At 35.1% G+C, this 25,745-nt stretch overlaps 1 protein-coding gene across 3 annotated transcripts in view; it reads right to left on the reverse strand.

Moving 5' to 3' along the window:
- Nucleotides 1-25,745, reverse strand: part of LOC149279308 (paired box protein Pax-2-A) — a 43,300-nt gene that overhangs the window by 8,954 nt on the left and 8,601 nt on the right. For all 3 annotated transcript variants that reach the window (XM_089501336.1, XM_089501337.1, XM_089501335.1), the window contains exons 4-7: nucleotides 19,150-19,235; nucleotides 16,794-16,913; nucleotides 2,633-2,808; nucleotides 608-734 (exon numbers count right to left, since the gene is read on the reverse strand). In XM_089501336.1, the coding sequence (XP_089357462.1) occupies nucleotides 608-734; nucleotides 2,633-2,808; nucleotides 16,794-16,913; nucleotides 19,150-19,235 (509 nt within the window). The remainder of the gene's footprint in view (nucleotides 1-607; nucleotides 735-2,632; nucleotides 2,809-16,793; nucleotides 16,914-19,149; nucleotides 19,236-25,745) is intronic.

A 25,745-nucleotide genomic window follows, 5' to 3' on the forward strand; every position in this document is an offset into this window, starting at 1 on the left:
CCTTTTTTTAAAAAATATACGCAACTATAATGCAATGGAAGATAAAATGCAATATGTATATAATTAAACTTTTTGATTTCCAGGGTTATGTTTTTATCACCACAAAAGTTGTAAATCTGACCACAAATACACATTACCAACAAGTAAATGCAAAACACAAATGATGCTGAGCTAAAATAATATAATTCCCTGATCTTTTTGGACCTCAAATAAGAGCACGAAGTTTGCGCTCAAAAACATTTTGCAGTATGAAAACATAAAAATAGCTCCTTGACCCCTAATTTTAGAACCTCAACTCTATGGTATCCATTACAAAACTCCCTGGACATGGTAATTATCCATCTTTGTATTATATTGTATTATATAGGAAAATTTCTAATCAAAACCAATAATCTGTAGATTTACAGAAGTAATAAAAGCCAGGCAGATGGGAAATTTCAGGAAGCATTATATGACTTTATATAACAAGCACAACCAACTCCATTTCTGATATCAAGAAAAAACCTTTATAAGGGGATTTAAAAATATATTGTATAGCAATATGAATGGGAGACACTGGAACTTATTAACATCCGCTGACTTGCAATAGTTTTTGAGTAAGGCTTACCAGTTACCACAGGGTATGTTTGTGGTCCTGACACGTTGCTTCCAAGTTCTGCATTACCAGAAGTTGATAGACTAGATTTGACTTCGTCCAAACCAGGGGTTAGTGCAGGGAGGGAGTATTCACTGGCCTAATAAAGAAGAGTAAGCAGTTACAGTGAATGAAAATCAGATACCGTCTTCAGTTTTTCAGTACTACTCTGGTACCACATTTATTTTAACACACCAAAAAGAATAGCGAATCCAATAAAACAGAGAATCAACATTTACACAGATATCCCAACTAATCCAAAAACGTTTCATTTTGGTCAACTGGTCCATGGACTTTTTTCTAAATATACTGACCCTGAACTATACAAGGCTTATAAAATACTAACAGAAGGTCCCCTAGCTTAGTTAATAACTCCATAAAATATTTTTTTAGAAACAATGTCTAGTAAAATGGAGGGATTAGTGATAAACTTTGATAAAGCAAGATGTATAAGAATAATATTTTTTCCCCCTGAATCCTGTTTGACTTGTCAGAGGCCTTATAAAATTAAAATAATTAAAAAAAAACAGCATATGGGGTAAATTGGCTACCTTTGTAAATCTTTGAAGTTTTATTTTGTGAATGATGTGCTTTATTGGAAAGAAATGGACCCTCCTCTTCATCACCCTTGTGTTTTTTTTTTCTCTCCCCTTTCTCTGTGCAGTGGGGTATGAAATTGGGGAGTATGTCAGAGCACATGGTTAACAGCAGGGTGGGAGGCAAAGAGTCATTGAATCTAAATGGGTGTCCTGTCCAAAACAATCCCGTAATTGCCTTTTTATTATGGCTTTCCAGGGAGCAGACCTCACTCTCTGCAGCTGCCTTTTCAGAGGGATAATAAACAGGGCACACACAGAAAAAGGGAAAAGGAGCCCTTCTGATTAATATTACATTGAATTAAAACTGATTTTCTGCTCTTTCAAGCCAAGTTTTTTTCCCGTTCCCAGCCCCCTCAACCTCTAAGCTTGGACATCACAGCCTAGTCATTTCCAATTCCTTTTCGTATTGATCTTCCTGTTGAAATCAGTTTCGTAATTAGCTGCAAATTAGGCCTTCTACTGGGGGTGAAGCTAGCCCCTGATTTATCACTGGAGTAATTCGCTGTGATTGGAGAGAAATTAAAATGAACTCAATTAGGCTTTAGATTTGCTTTATAGGCCCCTGCTCTAAGTTTCGGGGGGGGGGGGGATACTATGCTAGCGTTTTAATAGTCTAATGAAAGTAAATAAAGGTTACCCATTGTAATAAACTCTGGGACTCTGGGAGAGAAGACATTCTAATCTCAGAGATGCCTTCTTTTAATTTTGTATTTTCTACTTTTGGACAGTTTTAGTTTTTTTATTTCATCTTTTCATCTTTCTTAGCTTTAAGAAAAGAATAGAAAAGAAAATGCTGTAGAATAGCCAAGCTCTATAACTAGACAATATGTCCAATGTAATTCTCTAGGAATTTCATTATATTTACCATTCATCTTCTTTGATATTTTTGTTATTTAAATCATCTGGTCTAGCTAGTGAGTGTATAAATTAATACAATTAAACAATTAATGTAAGACTATGCTGGTTAAGGAGATCATTTTTTATAAGTAAATCTAACTACCAAGGACATTATTTGTCTTGGAGTGTGAAGAATAGTAGAAAAAAAGGAATAAATCCGTTAAAATAAAAAAGAACAACTATTATGTAGCAGTCATGGGCCATATAATAAAAAATTCTGAATGTGGAGGGATAGTAACTGCATTATGCATTTAATGGAGGAACACATTTTTGAATATAATAAAGGAAGCAACCATTAGTGAACGAGTTTTTACTTGAGCTATTACAAGATATAGGTACTTAGGTACTCTTTTATTATTCCTTGCTGAGATGAACATTGTTTAGATTACACTGGTAAAGTTAGCTGAATGAGTGTTGTACGTAACAGTTTTAAATAATATTCCGCCCATAGGTGTATAGTATTTTTACGTTTATAATATTTCAATGATGTAATTTCTCCAACCTGTTCTGATTTGATGTGTTCTGCAGTCTGGAAGACATCCGGATAAGAAGGGCGTTCAAAGACTCGGTCTAATGCCTCCAGCTGTTGTTGGGTGAAATTGTCGGCGCGTAGATGTTTCCGTAAACTCTCCACGCTGCTTTGGGAATCTCCATTTGGGCCAGAACCATCAGATACATCTACATCAAACAAAAAAATCACACTGCACTTTACATTAGGTTTTCAGGATCCACTTGCATGCTCTCTTAGTATAGATACACATGTCAATATTTTTTAAAAAGATGCAAAGAAATTTAAAAAAAAAAAGCACAGTAAAATTTCTGGAATGACTTGGTTGTAGGGTGAATCTGTGAGGGTAATATAAAAGGCATTAAAGCAATAAGAACATCCTTTTAGCTTGGTGTTTCAGTGGGATCTTGCTAAAAAAAAAAAAAAAAAGTTAATGCTGGTTCTGACACACCAATGCCCTGTGGTCATAACACACAGGGCATTGCAGCTTGGTATGTATGTGGCTGCATAGCCACAGACCAGTCAGGGTGCCCAAGCTAACCCATCCAATGTAGTCAGTAAAATAATAAAATATAAAAAAATCTCTTTACTAATTCCACGAAGGCTGGAAGAGCTTCATGATTTAGATTTTCTTGTAGTGTTTTGTAATATCAACCTCATATGTTTCCTAATACCTTTTCTAATCTTTTCTTGTGGGATTAGTGCTTTGGAGAATACATAAAGGCCGATAAATCTTATTTTTTTGCAGGTGATTATGGGATATGATATAATCAATATTACATTATATAACATGGAACAGTATCCTTCATGAGCTAATGTAAAATATCTGATATTGATTAGTGTAGCTCTACAGCATTTTTCTCAAGTACGAAGTTCATACCAGATTAAAACAAAGGTGGAAAGTATACAAAAATGAAATGTTTTGCATATATATATATATATATAATGTAAATACAAATTTAAGGGGTAATATACTATGAATACACTATGGGGGTACAGATCTCCATCCTTGTTGCTTTGCCCTGAATTTTTACACAAGCATTATAGTAAAAGTGATCCATAAAAGAGTGTCATATTAAAACTATGATCTGATCACCATGGATTTCAATGGCATCAATTCCTCTGTTTGTAATAGACATTATACCAGCATTTTTGTGGATTACAAAGAGATATATTATAGGACAGGTTTCTTATGCATCTTATTTTCAGTTTATATAAAACTTATAAAATACATCTTTATGTATTATGGTCACAATAATTGATGTCAGTAGGTGTTTCGCTACAATCTCTTCCTTGTCAGTACTTCAATTAAATTAGCAATCATAATAGATGTTGGCACAGTAACCCTTGTAAACATTACAATCGCCTTCCTAAAAACATCACATCTTCGAAGGGTTAAGTGCTATTGCCCTTTTCAAAGTCAGGATCATGAGTTAACACTCACTATTTTCCCCAAAAACACCTTTTAAAAGGCCTGACACAAAAAACTGGATATCTGTGTGTATGTTTGTGTATGCCTCGATTATACTCTAAATCACATCTCTCACCCCCTCCTTCATTTATGCAGGGGGGCCCTTTTCAGATCTCAACAAATCTGTCAGTCTAAATTTGCTAGAGATTATGGTGCTCCCTTTCTTGCACTAGGAGGAATGATATATGATATGTGCTAGCCTATTGATTGCTTGATCTGGTGGCAGAGGGCCGGCGAAATGAACTTGAAATGAACATCATGCCTCAACTCATTGTGCGTATAATATACTACTTAATCCCACATTTCTTAGCTGCTATGGAATTCAATTGATCAATCATGTTCAACTGATAGTAGTGATTTAGGGGTTATTGCTGCTATGTAGTGTACGCCAACCTGGCTTTTATTTATTCATTTTGCCAATGGAGTGCCTGGCATTTGGGAGCATGGTTACAAGACGCACCATAAAAATGCAATTTAGAAGAAAAGGAACATCGGGAAAAGAGAAAAACAAGGTCATTAATATTGCAAATGTAGGGCCTGCATTGCATTACACACACATCTTATATATATATATATATATATATACACACATTCTTTTATCTGGCTTTATTGATGGAACATTAGTAAATTCACAATATGTACATTTTCACCTCCATCTAAAGCCCTTTATATTATGGTTTGTTATATTATGGTTTGCAACCACAACTCCAGGGGAACTTTGCCTCATTAGAACTATTTTGTGGTAAACATGTGAGACTGACATTTTCTTTGGTTAATATTTGTTTAAAGTGGTGTGTCGGTTATTAAAATTAAAAAAACTCTAATCTATCCACTTTACACAGAATGAAAACATGCCTAGCCTGTATATTAAACCACAAGTCAAGCATTTTGCAAGACGTGATAACAATAAAAAAATTATTTGTTAATTCAACCATTGATGATTTGCTTACTAATAATAATAATGCGTTTTTTCTTATCTGCAAAATAATCATTTTAGGGTGACTATGTAACACCCATTAAAGTGGACGTCAACTGCTCATTCAGTGATTGGGCTAACACTCCTGGACTTTGAGAGAAGAATGTCTTATTTTAATTAATAATCTAATTCTGACATTTCGTCTAGTTTTATCACTGCCTGTAGTGGTTGGCACTTGCATCCCCCCTCCACCCCGGCAGACACCACCACCATAAACTTCCTAATCCCTTCTGAAACCTGACGGTGTCAGGCATCTTTCCTGGACACCCCCTTGGGGGCCTTTCATAGCGTTGGCAGTTGTTGCAGTTTCAAACTCAATTGTTCTCGTCGGTACTGAGGCAAATGGAGTCATTAATTACCTTCTATCAGCTGGGCTGAGTTCAGAAGGCGATCAATAAGCCAGCGTTTGTCATTCACAGCAGCAAGCGAGCGAGCAGAACAGCTAGACCAATACCCGTGCAGAGCACAACAACATCATATAATCATAATACTAGTCATCAATACTGTAGCAGTGTTTTTCTTCACAGAGATAATTCATTCCTTCAAAAACAGAAAATGACTTTCCTTTTTTTCCCAGGCTGCGTGCAAGGGGAAAGATGTAGGAAGCTTTGTGTTGTGAAATCTGACATTAACCATCACTCTCCTGCTCCAGGTACAAGTCACTGCCTCAGCTTTATGCCGAGTGGTGCTGATTTCATAAACCCTTTACCTTTATTAAACTCATTAATCATAGATTTAACATTAAGGGTGGGATGTTGCGTCACCTACTTGAAATGGGTAACAATTTTGGCATTTAACTTCCAGGTATGCTACTGACTAAGCTGTGTGTTCTGGCATTAGGAAGGGCAGGCCAGAGCCCGCTATATTGTCCTGAAGTAGCCTTGTATTCAACTATACTATGGTTCGAACCATTTTTGATAATATTTAAAACCATTTTTCCGTGCTGAAATATTTTGAACCCTAAGCATTTCGCAATAATGAGGCAAAAATAATCTAAGTACAAATTCTAAATCAGAGAACGTTCTTGAAAACTGCACTTTTCTGATGAGAAAGAGGCAAACACATCTATAACATAATACAGATATAGACTTAGAGTCGGTTCCCGAAACCAGACAGATTTTATGAAGCTTCTTACTTGGACACAATAACACAAATAATACGAATGAGCCACTAGCCTTAGAATATCATAGACAGGTTTGGTCTTCCTAAGAGAATAAGAGTAGACTTATTGCCATTCTGATACAGAACAGGCATCTTTATTGTCATAATTCCTATTTCACTTAATAAAATATAACTCATAAAAACAAACACCAGGGAATCCATCCAGTGTCCCATAATGCTATGGTGATAGTTCAGTGCTGCTTAATAGAAGACACAAAGTCCTGCACTTAGTTAGCAGAGAAACCTTATAAGTTATGTATGAAGACAAATTGAATGTGGTCACCTAGGTAGCTGAGCAAACAAGGTGAAGCTTCATCAGCTCCAATGTGAACACTGAAATCTAAACATGCCTAGAATAATTTAATATTAAACTTACCCACAAAATAATATAAACAGATTCAATACATAAACCATGCAATTTTTTCAGAACGTAAAGCGAATGTTTCTAAAATGTTTTTTTTTCATGGCAGAAGTGACCATCTTATCTCCTCCAAGACCAGGGTTCAGATGTGCTGAACCATGACATCAATATACCTTAATACTCAGTGCTCAGGTGTTTGAACTTTTGCTTTTCCCTTTATCTGTGTGGTGAGCTATAAACTCATTCAGTTAGAGTCAACAGCTAGGTCTCGATGTTCCCTGCATGTTGCTTGACAGGTCTTGATCTTTATATTTTTGCCGTTATAAATGGCATGGAAATAATGTTTTTACCTATTATGCAAATTGCTTAATTTGGAGACATTGATGGAAGTTTGCAATTGGTTATTGGAAAAAAACAACTCCTGCTTAAAGGGCCTTAGGTGGATTCTATAGATGGGCTTGACCTAATCAGATCCATTTACCCCACACAACAAAATCAGATCAGGAATATGGAATGCCATTTTTCTCATTCCTATTATTTTAAGACTTAATGACCCCCAAAAGGATGTTATATTGTCTAGGACAACAATATTACTATGTAACTATTGGCCAAAAAATAAAATAAAGTCCCTCTATACCTAGTGTATCGGTTTGTCTTAGTCTGTCAATTCTAGTCTTGTCATACCCCTTAAATATATGTATTATAAGAAGTGCTATGTAAATTGTTGGTGCTTTATAAATAAAAGATAATAATAATAATAATAATAATAATGTCATGATTCCTCCCTAATACGATCCCGATGAATATCAAAGGGCACAGCAACCCATGTGCAGCAACATGGGAGATCTCACATACAGCACTACAGAAAAGAGAAACAGATTTATTTTGTATAAATGCTTTTATATATAACATATAGTATATATTTATAACACATATAATTTAATGTAGCATACAAATTGTTCAGCTCATCCAGTCTGCCTAGCTTTATACCAATCCTAGGCATGTTCAAATTCCCTCACTATACCAGCCTCTACCACTTCTGCTGGGAGGCTTTTCCACGTATCTACTTCCCTCACAGTAAACTTCCTTATTTTATATCTAAGCCTCTGACCTTTTCCACTTGGTAATATTTTCCATTTAAAAATAAAGATCAATTATTAGTCTTTTGTACGTAGATGTAACAATTGGAATTGGAGGATAACGAGATAGACGACAGGTATTCTTCATAACTGCTAAGCATTAGTTAAATTTTACATAGTTGCTAAAGGATTTCTGGAGGCAGCAGAGAATGAAATGGTAAACATTTGTGCCGAAACCTGTCAGTTAATAACCTGCTTACAAAAGCAGAAAAAAAGGCTAACACAGAGGTTTGTGACCCTAGAGGTTGAGTGACTATGCACCTTTAGGCCGGTACACGGTGAAACACAAGTAAGCCTTAAAGCACCTCACAGCCAATCTCAAATGCCAGCTTTGTTAGCTAGAAGGACAGAAGGAAGGGGGAAAATGACATGGCATTCAACTCTAACTATGCTTGTTTAGAGAAACTGCTTGCATTTATGAAGTCTTTGGTGCGGAAAGCAGAGTTGCAAATGACTGCATCAGGAGCGACAGTAGGGGCCATTAATTTCCTGTTATGTTTTCCTGTGTTGGGGGCTTTATTAATTTAATTTTACAGTGTCGAACATTGGCGAGAGCTGACACTGCCACACTTTCATTTTCCCCACCTTTTTTATCAGTTCATTCTGCTCATTTGACAAAACCACAAGACTCAGTGAATACAAGAGACCATACCTAACACAGCTATAATTCTCAATCTTAACTCTATTGAAGTATACACATTAAAGATATGAATTGCTTCTGTGCCACCACTTGAATGAGTAGGTTTTCTAAATTAGATGGGTGGACAATATAAGCTTTTTGTTATCGTCCCTCTGTCATCTGTTTCCAGTACACTTATAATTAACACAGGGTAATTAATAATTATGAATGTGTTTTATTGTTTCGGACAAAAGAAAAACTGGCACACTGAGTTATGGATCAAACACTAAACCTGAAAACGTTTCCACAGTTTCTTAGTGAACATTAGCAACTGCCATCCAATATGAGAGGTTAACCTAAACAATATCGTATGCATACTTTATATATAACATTATAATGTGAAGCGAAATCAACATTAAAATACTGTTTCTCACTATTTGTGTCATACTAATTTAGCGGCCAGACTTAACCAAGATACCAAGCTCTGGCGGAAGTGCCGGCAGTGGAGGTTGTCTATGTGCATTGCACAGACGTTCACTCAAGTATTATGAATTAAGGGGCGGCCTTAAAATGGCTATTGGTTTTCCAAATTTCTGGTTATATATAACATATGCTTATTAACTGCATAATAGATACCAAAAATGTAAAATACATGTAATACTGTTTTACCATTACACTAATGTGTATTTTTTCTTTAGAAATTTTTTTTTCTTTAAAATACCCCTAAACTTTAAGGGTGCGGCCTATAATTGGGTGCGGCCTATAATAAAGCCAATACGATATATATACATACATACATACATACATATACACTTCAGTATTTAAATTATGATATGGTGATTATGATAGATTATAATAGCTCCACGTGATCAAGGCTGACAAACACATACTCCAAGATATACTTCATTGGATTTGTTTACAAGTGATGTTTTATCAACAAGTAACTTTACTTCCCTTCTCACCCGTGCTCACCTGTTTTCATAGTAAAGAACATGGCTAGCTATTTAGCTAACATATGCACTTATTGTTGGCTATGTATGCATACTGGTGCAAAGTGGTAAACATGATGCAGTCACCATAAATGGAAAATCCCTGATTCACTTTTTACCTTTTTGCACTGGAATTGATCCATTATGTATAGTTTTTTTCTTAACCTACATTGTTAGATAATTCTAGACAAGCTACTTTTCTACATAAGGTTTTCAGGTTTTGAAATAAATAAAGATACATTGACACCAGCTGTAGGTTGTATACAAGAATGGAAAACTACAGATGGATTCTGAGTCTCTTGTGATATCCTCTTAAAGGAGGGAACTCGAGCCACATCCAGTCTACATCTCTGAAAAGGTTGGGATTTCTGAGGCTGCCTTCCAGTGCTGTCAAGGTCAACAGGATCAGGTTCACTGAACGGTCAGAGCGGTTTGAGTTACTGGCACCGCCTGCTGATTCTTTTGGTGATTTTTATCCATCTTTTACAATGTGTGTGGGATGGAAAGATAACTCACCTAAGTCAGGGGGATCTCAAAACTTCAATAGCATATTCAGGAATGTGGGAGGGTCTCTCTCTTCCCTGCTTTATTCTTCTCTCAGCTAAAGCACAGGTGAATTTTTTAATACAAGTAGTAATACGACAATACAACCCTTTCTAGCTCAAGACAAGCTCTCCTCTGAAAGCAACAACAAGGCATTTAACAAACTTGCAGGTATTACCAAGATCTGAGCTATTTCAATGCCCTTCTTTTTTATGTTTCATGTGTTGTGAATTTAGTTAACTTAAACTGCACAATTCTTATGAACACAGAAAGTTCAAATAAGCAAGATGTGCAGGGGAAATATAATAGCTTTAGACTTCGATGAGTTAAACATCTGTGATGTTAGTGATCCTGGCAACTAGAGAATTTTTCTTAAGGTAAGTGAGACTCCTGTCTAATGAATAGGACTTGACAAGGCCAAAAGGAACTTGCAGATCCAAAGTGTTCTATTTACAAAGCCTAAAAAGTTACCTCCATTAAAGTTTTATTAAGTGTTAATTGAGTACCTGGTGCACATGTCCCAAAAATAACATTGCTATTTTTAAAGCTCTGGGAATAAAACTCTATTCAGGCCAATAATCGCATCACTGTGGAATGACAAGTGATACATGCCATCATTTTTTATTTGCATGTCACTACCCAGAATCTCTTGGTTCTTTGCAAAAAAAAAAAGTTTGCATTTCCTCTGGTAACACAATATTGTTATTTGTTGATTTGCATTGTTGCTGTTTTTAAGTAAGTTTGTACCACTGATGGTCAATTAGGATATCCCTTAACATAACTTAACATACTATAATAAAATGATAAAAAGAAAACACTGTTAAGTTAAGGTTAGTTTGCATTTTACCATTCCATCCCTTAGGAAATATTTTCTTTTATTAATTCAATTTGAGGTAGACTGACTCCCAACAGTGTTCAAATAACTCAAGTTTTGATATCAACTAATTTCATAGTGCTACAGTCAACTTATTTCAAAGAAGCATTTTAGAGTTACTCGATATTAGCTTACTTGTCAATTTTCTAGATGCTAATAAAAATCTCCTTGCTGTGATTGACACAGTGATTAGCTCTGATGCAACTGCTGCCAAAGAAACTCAGTTGAAGAAAAACAATACACTGTATATCACTCCAACTCTAGCATGTTTTCAGGCAAAATGGTATAATAATTTTACATTACTATGAAAATCCTGTATTCATCATCGAACCAGGCACTCGTACACATTTATAGATATGTCCCATATAACAGAACTTGATGTGTCAGCACAATTAACCTATGGGGTTTGTGTTTGTTTAAAGAAGCCAAACAGGAAGGTAGGGTTCTACTGGTTCATATTAAATAAGAACAGGGTATTATTGTTCGCAGGTGATACCCAGCTAACAAAAGGAGGTAATAGCAGTCTCCCATGCACAGAGCTGTTCAGGTAATTGGTTTATATATCTAGAAGCAGTCATAGCAATCTCTGCACAGACAGACTAGCAGTAAAGTCAGTTTGCTTAGGGCTATTTCCTTTGTCTTTTCAATTGCTTCAACATCCATGAGAGATACTGGGAGCAAACGAGGGAGAGGGAGAGTGAGAGAGGGTGAGAGAGTGAGGAAAAAATGTTAATTTGTGAATTAATAGCTTTTCTCTGTGGAATTGTAAATTCAAATGTCACCTCACACAACGATACGCTGGCTGGCCTGCTGAAGAAGCACTGACAAGATATCCCCCCCAAGATGTACAGAGATGCACATAAACTAGCCCTTCCCCCACCCACAAATGAAGTTAAAGCAACTATTATATTATATAAGATACATGGCAATGGAATTTGGCAAATGGCAGCAAGCTTTCCATTGCTCAAGAATGAAATACAGACTTATTTTAGATCACCAAGGGCTTCTCAACACATAGTACCCGTAGTCCACAAGTAAATTCTGATGGAGTTGAGGTAGGACAGCTTTAATTATTTTATTTTAGAGAAATGGAACAGTTCCAAATGCTTAATTGGAAAACAAGACCTTCTTTGAGAGTTATCTCTATACTTCCAAATACATTTGGCAGGGCTTACAACCATCAACTGGAACATTCCATTGATTTCCATTGTGATTGCTCCACAATTTCCCCTACATTTGCTGCTAATATATTATATGATGCTACAAAAACCACCTATGTGAATAAAATATCTACATGACCCAAAAATTTGGTTCTGGAGTAAAAGACGTTATGTCTTCTACTCCAGAACCAAATTTTTGGGTCATGTATTGTCACACGTTAATAAAAAAAAAGAATTATGTCTAAGTGGTTGTACTTGATACCCATACATTTCTTTAATAAGTGCTAAAAACGGATTAGAGATGAAAAAATTTATTGCAATCACTTTTGTTTCTCCTGAGAAAAACACAAGGAAGTGGGCAAGTAGGAGAGATGGATATTAAATATGAAATTTTCTCTCACCTTGCAAACAGCTGCCCCTGGGCTGTGCCTGGCCTAAATATCTTTCTTTTGTGCCCTCCCACCACCCTTTCATTCTTTCCAGAAAATTACCTTCAAAATTGATTTTCACTTTTACAAACAAAAAATAATAGGAACATGAAAAGAAGGACTAACGTTGTGATGAATTAATGCTGTCACATGCCGGGTCTGTCTGGAGTTTTTTTTTTCGTGTACAGCTCCTGCTGGGATGGTTTCTGTTAACATTGTAATCCATCACCCACCTCTATGCCCTTCCACTTCTCTTCCACCTCCCTATGTACTTAGTATCACACTGTAACCAGGCTCCATAATGATGATCGTGATTATAGGTCTGATACAGCAGATACTGGATGTCTGTCTGTCTATTTCTACTACCTGTTCACACTGCACATTTAGAGTTATGTTGAATAGCACCAGCAAGAACAATTTTCTATATAAAAGCATGTATTTACCCAGATAAATGCAAAAAAAACCCAAAGTGATTCGCTAGTATAAAAGAAACCAATAATAAACACAAATGTGCCGGTGCTGCCTGTTATAAAACCAGACCTCACAGCTGATTTAGTGACAAAGCAAATAAAAAGAAACAATAAATAACTGCGCACTCTGTGTGGGCTGATATCTGCCTTTAGCGGGACGCTGCTATATGGATTAGTTATATGGTCGAAGTGAAAAAAATGTGGAATCTCCAATGTAAGATAAAAAAACTTTACTTATTATCGAATAAATATTTTTCTACTTACCTTCTAGCTTTCTGTCTTCTACGTATACTGCCTTAAGAGTGTCCATATCCAAACAGATCCTTCTTAAAGGACTATTCTATGCCCTATATCATGTAAGGGACTGTCTTTGTATTTATATTCTCCACGTTTATCTACTTACTATATAGTGTTATCTACTTACTATATAGTGTTTGTGTTCAGTTTTTTATATATATTTGGATCTATTTGAGTTTCTTCCAGCACTTCAATGATTTGTAGTGTATGTATTTTTTATTATTCACTCACACATGTGGATTAGCCACCACACAGAGTGCACAGTTATTTATTGTTTCTTTTCATTACCCAGATAAATATCTACAAGACTTTAAAAGCCACTTGCTTCCTTCCTGTCACTTGTTTCCATTTTAATCCCAATGGTTATCTGAAATAACATGGCTGACAACTCTTTTTCTCTTTACGGGAGGGGTTAAGCTGAACATATCCAAAAACAAGCAGAACCACAAAGGCAGAACAAAAGGGTAGCAAGGACATAATAGGGTTGTGCCAGTGCCAGAGAGACAGAAGGACAGAGGCAATGTCATGGGGTCAGACAGCTGCTGAAAATGTCACAGGCATAAATACTGAGGGATAAACATTTAGACATATCACTAATGATATTCTGGATATAGGACCATTATCTTGGTTATTATGGTGGTAGGTCCACATTTAGACCTTTGTACCAAATTTGCAGCTTCAGGGACCAACATGGCTGCACGTCATGACTAAACATTTTTGTTACATGATTATATTTTAAAATGTGTGCTTTATCTGTAGTCAAAACCCTTTCCTAACACTGCTTTCTCTGTTAACACCAAATAAATAGTAGTTTCTGGGCTCATATTCTTGCACTTATATACTTTTTATGGCCTAATAACGTTCTAAAATTGTACTCTGTTTGTATATAAAAGCAGATTCTAGAGTGTTGTACATGATAGAATCTTAAAGACAAACTGCGCACAGTATGATTTTAGGAGAATCACTTTATTTCCCTGTTCCTTGGGAAATAACTTGGTAAAATAAAATATTGGTTTGTCGGTTCCTTTAGTTGGAAACTGATTAGTTCTGTAAATTTTGCAACAGACGTAGAGATAAAAGCACACACTTGCCTGAACTTTCGTGTTATTAACCTCAGATAAGGTGCAGTGATACATATAATATAAATATAATACTAACATCTACTGATGTTTCCCACAGCCTAAGTTCTAAATTTCATCTATAAAATAGTTCCTCGTTTATCCTTATCAATAGGAGGGGCCCTCTGTGTAGCATATAATTTTAAATATAAAAGGAAGCAGATAGTTCTGAGTAGTGCGCTGACATTTTAGTTTTCTTTAGCTGTTTTTGCTATTTGCTTTAGAACAAAAACATAGTTAATGGCTCCATGCTTACAGGTGACAGTATTTTGAGCTATCATTTAAAAAAAACAAAACATAATATCATTGGAATGTCTTGTATTTCCTTAACTACTGCAAAGAAACAGTGAACTCATAAGAGGTGGCTCCCAAAAAAAGAGGCCAGGATTTTAATTTCCAAAATTATAATGAGTAAAATGAAAATGCCACACAAGATTTATGAACCAGTAGTACAGAAAGGATTAGCGCAGACTATTTTAAATTCCACTGGGATAAAGACTGAATATGCCAAATACAGGGGGAAAAAGAGTGCCAAAAAGACATAGGAAAGCAGAGCCAAGAAGGAAGAGCTTGACAAACCTGGTGATATCAGAAGCTACGATTCTTATTATTTAGTGCCAACATTGGCCCAGTGCAGTTCTATCACTAATTATTAAGGGCAATAAGAGGCACTTCTGTGCCTTTTCAAGTCTCTCACCATGTTGTGAATGCAACAAACATTTCCTCAATACTGAAAGTGCCAAGATATTGATCATTTTCATGGGTGAAAGATATTTTAGAAACATTGCATGAGTCATTGGTTGTTGATATCGGTTTAATATAAACAAGGGCAAAGCCTATCTACAGTGCTAACATGGGCAGCAGCATTGATTGCTAATCTGCGGGTGACATTTTCTTGGGTCAAGCCATGCCAAGTACAGGGGATTTTAATAAAGGCTGTCCTGGTGTGATATAATTTAAATATGTAAAACTCGGGTTATTGACCAAGTATATTCCAGTTGGTTTTGTTTTGGGGGCATTTATAGTAACATGAACATGCATTTGACGGTGCATCTTCTGTTCTTTCATTCCTATTGCATTCATACCTTACTACACTGATGAACAATGAACCGATGATCAATTGTAACCATAACAATATATTAACAAAGAGAGAAAGTCTCTTTGTTAACATCAGACACAGGGGTTCAAGTTCGGAGTATCAGAGGTTTGTTTATTATTATAGACGGTTTACAGACCGAAAGTCAAGTTATTTGTATCCTGTCAACTTTGCAAAAATAAAACAAATCTATAAACAAGTGAGAAAAAACCTTGCCTGAAATGATGACTTTCCAGTCTGTTCTAATATTCTAATAATCACCACATCAAACAAAGCACACAGTAAATTCAGAGGCAATGCACAAAATCTGAAATATCATCAAGCTAATAACGCATTTCTTATACTACCACATTGGTGTGCACCACCAAATGATCAGCTCCTGTAAAAGAAACTATTTTCTATCCATGGGGTGATTAAGTGCTGTTTGCTTCAGATGTTTCCCTGTACATGTTTCTGTTTAAAAGTAGAATCTAGGATAATGTACAAAGCAGAATTATCTGTCTAATTTCCCTTAACTCTTTCAGTAAACCATGAGAATAAAACAGTTGAAACATCTCATAGAAAGACGTTGCTGTGAATCAGTCTACTGCCTTCACCCAACCAGAGAGTTTGGCTACATCATCCTGACACATAATTATCTTCACTCTTCTTAATCATCCATGCAGTTGCTACTGTCTAATGAATGCAGCGACAAAGATGACAAAGAAGGATATTTTAAGGTAGTTGGCAAAGCATAAGACATTACACCTTACATAGCATACAGTAGCATCAAGATGTTCTTTTAAAGTATTTATGTGTTGTGATTTTTGTGGTATGGATACAGATGTCAAACTAAACACTCCATAATTTTATTAAAAAAAAACATTGTGGTACTGCATGCCAAAAATTAGCATAAAACAAACAAAAAATAATATTTCACTCTGTATATATCTGTAAATAATTCAATGCTTCATATTCTGACACACGGAATAAGGAATCTATGTAATAAAAATGTTGGAAACGCTGGGATAACTCTGTTGAAATGGCTCTCTTCCAAATAGTAATATAAAGACCGGATTTTATACCGTATATCTACAATGCAGTGATATTATGCACAACCTCACCATATCTAACATAATAACTGCATGTGTGAACATTAATGTGAAGGTAGATGCAGTTGCTCGGCCAACAGTTTAAACTCTCTGGGCTAGTAGGGGAAATTCACAGGTGACAAAAGCAAAATACATTAAATTATGAAGCTCGAGTATTAGCGTTCCATTGATTACAGTAAACTACACAGACATAAAAGGCTCAGGAACAAGAGCTTTTGAAGCAGAAGGTTGGTGTGTGTGTGGATGCAGTTCCTATTGCTTCAATTGATGCAAGAGCAGCTGGTAGGCATGGACTTGAAATCAGATCCTACTGGTAGACATAGAATAAAGGGAGCAAGGAGAAGCTCTCTCTTTTACCCTACCTTCATCGCGTTTCCTCTTTTCGCCATTTGAACGAGGAATACCCAGAATCCCATTTATGGAATAAGAGCCTACAGGATCATTGGAGGCGCTGGAGACAGGAGGAGATGCTGTACTGGGAACTGAACAAAATAAGAGAGGAGAGATAAGGCTGTGAGAAGACAGCACTGGAGGAGAGGCCCTATGTTTTCAGGGAATCATCCATGAAAATCCTGTTGGGTTTTTTAGTGTACTGCCCCTTTAGTATATAGTAGTGTCAGATATTGTTTTAGTATATATATATAAGTGAATGTTATTTAAAAGTTGTATCCATAACTAAAATGCCCTTGCTCTCATCTTGAAGTCAGTATAACCTAATGTTTAAATTCCATCACTGTATACAACTTGTGCTGGGATGCTGTTCCACTTATCTGCCACCCGCTCAGAAAACTAAAACTTCCTTAAAGTAAATTAAAACTCCCTAAAAGTAAAATATCCTTACATTAAATCTAAGCCTTATGATCGTTTGATCGTGTTGACCATGAGTGCATATTATACCCAAGACTTTACAGTACATTCTGCAGCCAAGTCACTGAGCTGATTATCTCTTCAAACTATAATTTACATGTATTAAAAAATCTGTCACAACTGGCAACCATGGTAATTCACAGTTTCAGAGTAATGTTATTAATGTTTAACCAACATCTTAATAGAGCTACATGGGAAATAATACGGGCTTGTATGTAATGGTACTAGTATGTATATTGAATGAGTGGGTTAGTTAATACATCAGTTTGCAAGATTCAAAACCATTTGAATTAGAGAGATTTACTTACAATAGAGAATGTTACTTATGTCACCACACCTTGATAAATGCCCATAAAATGCATGTTTGTAATGTTCATTTGTGTATATATTACTTTAAAACAATAAAAACGCAAAGTGGTATTGAGGTGTATAATATCCTATGAGAGAGTTTGCTCTGTTAGCATTAGGAGGATTGTAAGCACACAATATAAACGCAGTTTCAATGGTTTCAGTTACTGCTTTGCTACAGCTAAGAAACTATGGAATTTCAAGTTTGCCTTGTACAAACACGCAACACAAATGCATTGTTTTATATAGGTCTTTAGAGTAAATATAGGGTCTGCTACACAATTTATGCATCCAGGATAAGTTTTTTTAGCAATGTCATAATGTACCACGTGTTTAATCAGAGCGAATCACAAGATGGCCGAAGAAAATGCAGGTATTTATGTCATTGTGATTTGTTTATATTTTTAAGCCTTATGTTGATGTCTGTATTTGTTTAGAAATGTAAACAGAAATAAGCAAGACACATTTACAGGAGATAATGATATCACTATTTGCATCATGCTGCAATAGTATATAATGCCTTTCTAAAAAAATGGTCACCTTTCATAAGTTGCTCAGAGTTTATTAATTAAAAGCAATGGTTATTCATTTCTACTGCTTACACATGCCAGCCCCCATGCAGTACTTTATCCTGAAGGAAAAGCTCAGCCTCAGCAGATACTCTCGAATGTTCAACAACTATGTAACATTTAGTATTTATGCCCAAACTAGGACCTAGGAACACTGGAAAATAACTTTAGACATCCAATGTACAAGGGGAATCTTCACAGCCACAATAAACAGCAAGACATCATAGGGATATATTCTCTAACCTATCTTAGAATTAACAAAGTTCATTTACTTGTTGCAAAATTGTAGAAACTTGGGAGCATGAGAGTACATGGTGAATTTGCCATTTACCAAATATCTCCCAGCTTCCAAAAAATTTAGTCTCCATTGATATGAACTCAGAAAAAAATGGTGGCCCCAGGTTTTCACAAATTTAGCATGCATTGCATCAATCACTGTTTATTATTTTTAACTGATTTTGCTGGGGGCTCAATTGGATAGTAGCATTGACAGATCCCCCTGCAAAACATTTCTGTATTTATTCCAAGATACAATTTTATTTTTTTTATATTCTAAGGTCAATGCAGCAGTGCCATTGTACAATGGTTGTACATGTAGATTTCATCAGTAGTCAGTATTTTTGATGCAATTAGTAGGTTGAGCACAATAGAATGTTAATAGAGAGTGATAACAAAAGATCATACAAACCTTTTTAACTATTCATTCCAACACTTGTTTTTACTTAAATAAAAGTAAAGGCTATAATTAGAGACAATTGTTTTGGTACGGGCAATCACATGTAATAATATAACTTATGAGGATATTCCTCACCAGCAATAATATCAATCTTTGTACACCAGAACTTCATCTTGACACCAGAAATGCTGCTTAACATAAAGTACTATGTTGAAAATTGTCGACATAGAAATAAGTAAAATATTCTCTTTAAATTACCGATAGTGTGCCCTGGTGCGCTTACTGGCGTTCCAGATCCATCTGGTGTTGGGTGGAATGGCTGCTGTACTTTTGTTCTGATAATTCTATAAAAGAGAAAAAAATATCAGCAAATGTCCTTCTTTATTTAGTTGAATTTTATATTGTATTTCCATCATCTTTTGCTTGTTACATTGCCATTACTCATTTGTTTTACTGCTAAACAGTTAATAGTTGATACTAATTCCCACAGACTGCAAATGTTAATGTTTCTTGCTACTATGATGCCTTCATTGGGATCCCTGTTACAATTAACATACCTGGTGGCAAATTGCACTTTTAAATATAGCAAACACCTCAATTTTATCAATCCTGTACTTTTACTATAAACACTGGCTACTATATAGTATAATATGTGCTATTGATATAAGTAGCATACACTGGATTGGTTTTTGACATAATTAAGAAGATTTAAACCTCAAATATGGGCTTCTTGAAATGCAGGATTTTTTGTACTGATAACTGTGCTTACAGTTGGTTAGATGAGTCAAAATATCTGAACTTTGACTCATTTTCCTTTAGTGAAAGAGACATCTCTTTAAAACTTGCCTTGTTATTAGCAATTGATAACTGTGCACCCCAAGCTGTGCCCTGAACAATAGGTAGTTCATTATTGCGATTAATGTTTTTAAAGAATTCTGAGTTGTGATTGGTTGGTTAGGGTAATGTTTCCACATGTGTTGCCTACACTGTGAATTAACATATCTGCAGTTCTAAACCAGTACTAATCACGGGCAACATGATGACAACTTGAGATAATTAATAGTGGCAGTTCTTGATAAGACATAACATGATCTTAAAGAAAATGAACATTAAAAATGGCTGCATTGTATAGATGGATTAAATGACTCCAAAATCGGGAGGAGATATAATTTAGGAAAAGTCCATCAGGCCATTTAGACAACTTTTGGATTATTTGGCTGGAAACGGTATGGTGGGTGAAGGACTCCCAGTGGCTGAAATGTTATGTCTTGTTTTGTATAGGTATTGCGTTTTATATATGCCCTTCATCTAGGATAAAGATGATGTTTTATAATAGCTCTAAGGTAAATATGGATGATGAGTACTGTATGCCTATTTTATTCATCTATTGTATATTTATATAGGAATGGTCTGTTATTTATATATATATACTCCTTTGTTCGAAAACACAATAAATAAATAAATAAATAAAAAATGGCTGCATTGTGATTGGACAATGACTGACTTAAGCTGATTCAACCAGGAACAGAGCAGAACGTAATCTTAAAACAATGTATTGATTGCATTTATCAGGTAAAATACTATAATGCCAACTGAATTTTAAAGATTTTTACTGTGTACAACTTGTATTGCTATTGTATGCTGAAATCATGTTTCATTAGCTTATAATACATACAAGGACTTTTAATGGGAAGTACTCTTAACCAAGGTCATTGTACACTCTGTTCACGAGTTACTATGTTAAATTTACAATACTCTCTCAATGCATAACCTGACATTACCTGTGAACAATGGAGTTTACTGCTAATAAAACAGCACCTGGTAAGAGGAAGTTTTGTTTTATTAAGCACTGTTAACCACCTTGTGTTTATTGTGGTGTCTAAAGTAGAATTGGTCTGGAGAAACCAATCAGTGAGGTATGTTGACTAAATGGTGTAGGTTTTGTGCATCATTATTGTGATGATGAAAACCAGCAATGTATATATACACATCTATAACAAACACATTGTATATTACCTACATATTAAAAAAGCTCAGCTTGTCTCCAAACACCCAGTCTTTCATTAAAATAAATACTTAACAAAACAATACTGTTTTTGAAGGGGTATTTCTGTAAAGTAGTATTTCTCTGCTTTAGGTAGTATTTACATTAAATATATGTACATATTCTAATTAAACAGCGGGTTAAGAATTGTTTACATATAGAAACATGGAATTTGGAAGAACATAACAACTTTTTGGCCCATGGTTTGTCCATTTTCCAAGCTGCTGTAAGATGACAAACCTTACTTGGTCACTGCCCTTGACATGTGTTTCGGATACCTTTATTTATGCTTAAATGGCCAAATATTATTTACCTTTATCAAATTTTCTGGTTGCCCCTAGCAGTTGCTCACTACACAATTCCTTTTTTAGCTCAATGATTAAGCGAGACAATTAGGTAGTTTTTTGGGTGCTTTTATTTGTGTGTCTGAATATTGTTTCACTCAAACTATAATGAAACCATAACAAAAATAAATATATTGTCTGCAGTTAAATTTATTGCCCATTTAAGACATCAGAAACAGTTAGTTAGTTGGCTCAGATTATGTTTTCCTTGTTCATTTACATTATTTTATATTCAGTTTTTTGTGTTTTCTTCCTATTCTCTGTTTTTCTACTATGCGTCTTTAGTGATGTTTCTCAAAACACCCTGAAGTGCCATAGTGGATGTATCACTTTATTGATTTCACCTATATGGTGAAACAAGAGGTTGGGAAAGGGGGTGCAGGCAAAGAGATGTAAATAGAAAACTATAAATTATTTCTGACAGTAAAGCAATAGTGTCAGAGTGCTGAGCATAAGTCCTGTGTCACCATTAGAATCCTCTTAGCCTGATAACACAATAGAAAAGGTTAAATGTCTGATGGAACCATGTACCTAAGGGGCCAAAGCATACCAATTGCAAAACAAGAGATACTGGGTAGCTATATCAATGCTTTTAGCTACTAATATTTATCTTATTATTGATTGCCACACACAGCCCATATATCTCGAAGCAGCTAGCAGAGCAGCACATAATCCCTATGACATTTCTTTTTATTATGCCATTTACATGAAACAAAATTTCTGATACTAATGGTAATTGAATACATAATAAAAGATAAAAATCCCCTATTCAAATAGCTATATTTAGCTATATTTAATGTCAACAAAAGGCAATTTGTATTTTTTTCAGGTTGAATTGTGCAATGATAATTATCATAATGGAAATTTCATTGATTGCAAAAATAATACTCATTGAATATTTTAAGGTTATGTTATTGATTTTGTGTTTACTGGGGAAAATGCTGGGGTTTTTCTGGTAATACCCTATAATATTTCCTTGTAAACAAAAAAATCAAGGAATTCAAGCACCCGAACTAATGAAGTCTGTTTTCTTAAGGATTAGCATGCTATGCTTGGCTGGTTTGTAAACTAAAAAATACTAACTATATTTCCTCATAGCTGTAAATGTGTGCTCAGGGGAAAGTTAATTTGGAGAGCATGTCATAGTTTGTGAGCTGAGTCGAGTTTAGCGATGATGTCATAGGCAGGTAATTCCAAACTGAATACAGGCCTGACAAAAATATGTTAATGCTTATGGTAAGAGTCACTACCTATTTAACACTAAAATCTGTGTTTTAGACCAAAGTGTTGATTTGTCTTTTCATATGAAATCAGAACTACATCAGATACATTTACTTGATTGAATTGGTGGAAGTATTAAAGATCAATAAACATACAACAATACCTCTGGTATACTTGGCTATATATATATATGAAGAACACAAAACAAGAAGCCGAAATTAAGAGACAATTAAAAGAAAAATGTATGAAAATGTACATGATTTTAGGGTGGACAATGTTGGATATTGGACAACTACACAGGTTAGTAGATACATGGAATATGCTTCCAGTAGAAGCAGTAAAAGGTTAGGGTAGCACAATACAGTTATTCAAATAAAAAATGCAACATTTCAAAATTCCACTTGAATAGTCATAGCTTCTTCATAGTTACAGATCTTAGATAGAACTGTGGAGTTCTCGCATATGCTTTTCATGCAACAGAATTAAGCAGTGTCAGATGACCTGCAGTGTGGGCACTTTGACTTCCATTCACTGACACTCTAGTTTAGTCCTGGGCAACCAACAGATATCAATAAGAGCAAGGTCTAATATGTGACCACTTACTAAGAACAAGCAATCACAGCCTAGAAGACTGCGCGCTGGGTTACTTTGGATTATATAACTAAATATGTGTGTGTGTGTATATATATATATATATATATATACACCAAACATAGAGACCAGGATCAATATTTTATTTTAACTTAGCTCCATAAGAATTCATTGACTGGTTCATTCGAGTCATTCACATAAATTCTGGGACTTTATTCAGGAGTCATGTTCATTGTATTGAATAAGCAATCTGAGAGGGTGAATTAACTGCTGTTGCTAGAAAGTCCCTGAAGAAATATTAAAATTGCTGGCAGACCAAATCAATACTCACTGAACACCCAGTGTGAGTGGCCTTGGATCGGCTATAATAGATATGCACAAAGCACTTTGATAGGTAAGGGGTGATTCCTCTGCATACACCACAGTTTTTTTTTTCCCACTGTCAATTTCAATAACAACTGATCTACTTTTATTAAAAAAGGAGAGAGGGAGATAAGTGATCATGTTTCTACAACCTGCTCCTCTCTCTAGATTATTCAGTAACCAAGCGTATAAAACAGCTCAGATTAAACACACAAACAGCTGTCTGTAGTACGTCTGTTCCATTTACCCTGGTGCCAACAGTTCAGTGGATGCAACATAAAAATGATACTCACAATAATAATGTATGGACATTTCTAAAACTGCAGTAATGTTAATTAATATGCCAATGTAACTTCGGGTTTCACAAGCATTCTAGAATTACAGGTATAACAATACATTTTAATAATTTTTTTTTAGATTGTGATCATGTTTGTATGTATTAACACTTCATGCAAACTGGTTTGACCAATTGCAGTAAATACTATGACCTGTAGCTCTCTCACTGACTGTGTAAATTATGTCATTTCCAGGTGCACAGTGTTGTAGGTTTGTTTTGTGTGTAATTGGAATATTTGGAATTATCTTGTATTTCCAATGCTCTTTTTAGTTTCAAAAGTGTTAAATGCTTCCCTGGCCAAAAGAATGAGGCAACATTTTACTTGATTGGAAAATTGGACTTCAACGGCATTAGGAATGGCATTTTGTTCTGTGAGCAATCATTTTTGTTTTAAAAATATATTCATTGATTATTTTTTGGAATTGTTTACTTTACCTCTAAAATGTACTTATTCTGGGTATTTTCCCTCTGAAATCAGCATCGGATCTGATATAAGTGCTCTCTTGAAAATACTGATTATGCTGTGTTCTTAAAATAGTCTATTGTGTATAACCAATGTGCTGCCTCACTGTTTCTTTTTCTTTAAATGGTTTTGTGGCAGTGTTGAATTATACAGTATGGAAACATGGCTTGCCATTGCTTTATTAATGTGGCGTCTAATTTAAGTTGTGCAACGCATGGGTGATACTTGAGAAATATAAAATTCAAGGAGTCTGGCTGACTATCTCTCATTGCTCTGCATATAGGCCAGTGTCTATTCCATAATATACATACACCTCTGTGCCTTCCCTACGGTTCATTGCTCTATGTCAATTTAATATCATATTGGCAAGAAAATCCTTTTTGAGGTCATTATGCGGACAGTAGCAGTCTCTTGAATCTGTTTAAGACAAATAGAGGATATGTTCATTCAGCAGTGCTAGTTTTCAGTTTAAGCTCAGTCCCATAAAAAATTTAAGCATCGTCATAATTATAATTATCCAATTTCATATTGTTATTATTATTACTGATACACATTGTTCGCAGGCAAATAAGTTTTGTAATTTTGTGTAATGCGTATTTCATTGAGGTCTTTGTCCTACTGTCTGTTTGAAACCTAACCTTACATACCTAGCTGCTATCAGCTTTGCGATGGTTATAGAATATTACTTTGCAATACAGTTTGCATATTTCAAATGTATTTTGTGAATATCAGGCATACAGTGGACATTTGACCTTGAACAAAAAGAGATTCCCTAAAAAAGCAATCCAGAAAAAAAAAGTCTGGTTTTAAATAATTGCAGACTGTTAAACAGTTAAATTCAATTGTATTTGCATTTTAATATTCCACATAAACAATAGGTCTATAGTGCCCTGGGTTTCTAAACAAAAATGACTAGCATGAATTTAATTAGAAATGAAGAGTTTATAGGTACGTCTTTAATGCGATTAATGTACAGTTAACATTTATCACACACATATGCTGTATCCTGCTCAAATTACCATTTCTTACGCAGCCACAGTGCATGAAATGATTTTTTTCCCACTTTTTTCCGTGTTTGTGAATATACGCATATGTGTATGTAGGGGTGAGTGTGGTTGCCTCTTGTGAGGCAGCCCAGACTCTCCAAACATCTCATTAAAATGTAATGCTGATTCCAGCGTAACGGAAGAGTGACCCCTAGTTAGAGTGCAAAGTTCATTAATGCAAAACCAACCCTGTTCTGCATGGATGGGAGGGATTTGCACCTCGTTTTTGTATTTCCCTTCCTCTTTGCAAACTCTGTCACAAGAGATATGAAAGCTGAGTTATAATCCCTGAACATGCGTGCCTTTTTGGAGTATTTATCGAATAATTATAGAACCTAGTAGAAGAAACCCATACAAATATATATATATATATATATATTCAAGTGCTTATGATGATAATGTTTATAAGGACACAGAATGAAGACAATTTGTTCTATATTGAAAA

This window comes from Sceloporus occidentalis, unplaced genomic scaffold (assembly GCF_023333645.1).
Source record: "Sceloporus occidentalis isolate IW3139 unplaced genomic scaffold, rSceOcc1.0.p SCAF_172, whole genome shotgun sequence".
In the NCBI taxonomy this organism is placed as follows: domain Eukaryota; kingdom Metazoa; phylum Chordata; class Lepidosauria; order Squamata; family Phrynosomatidae; genus Sceloporus; species Sceloporus occidentalis.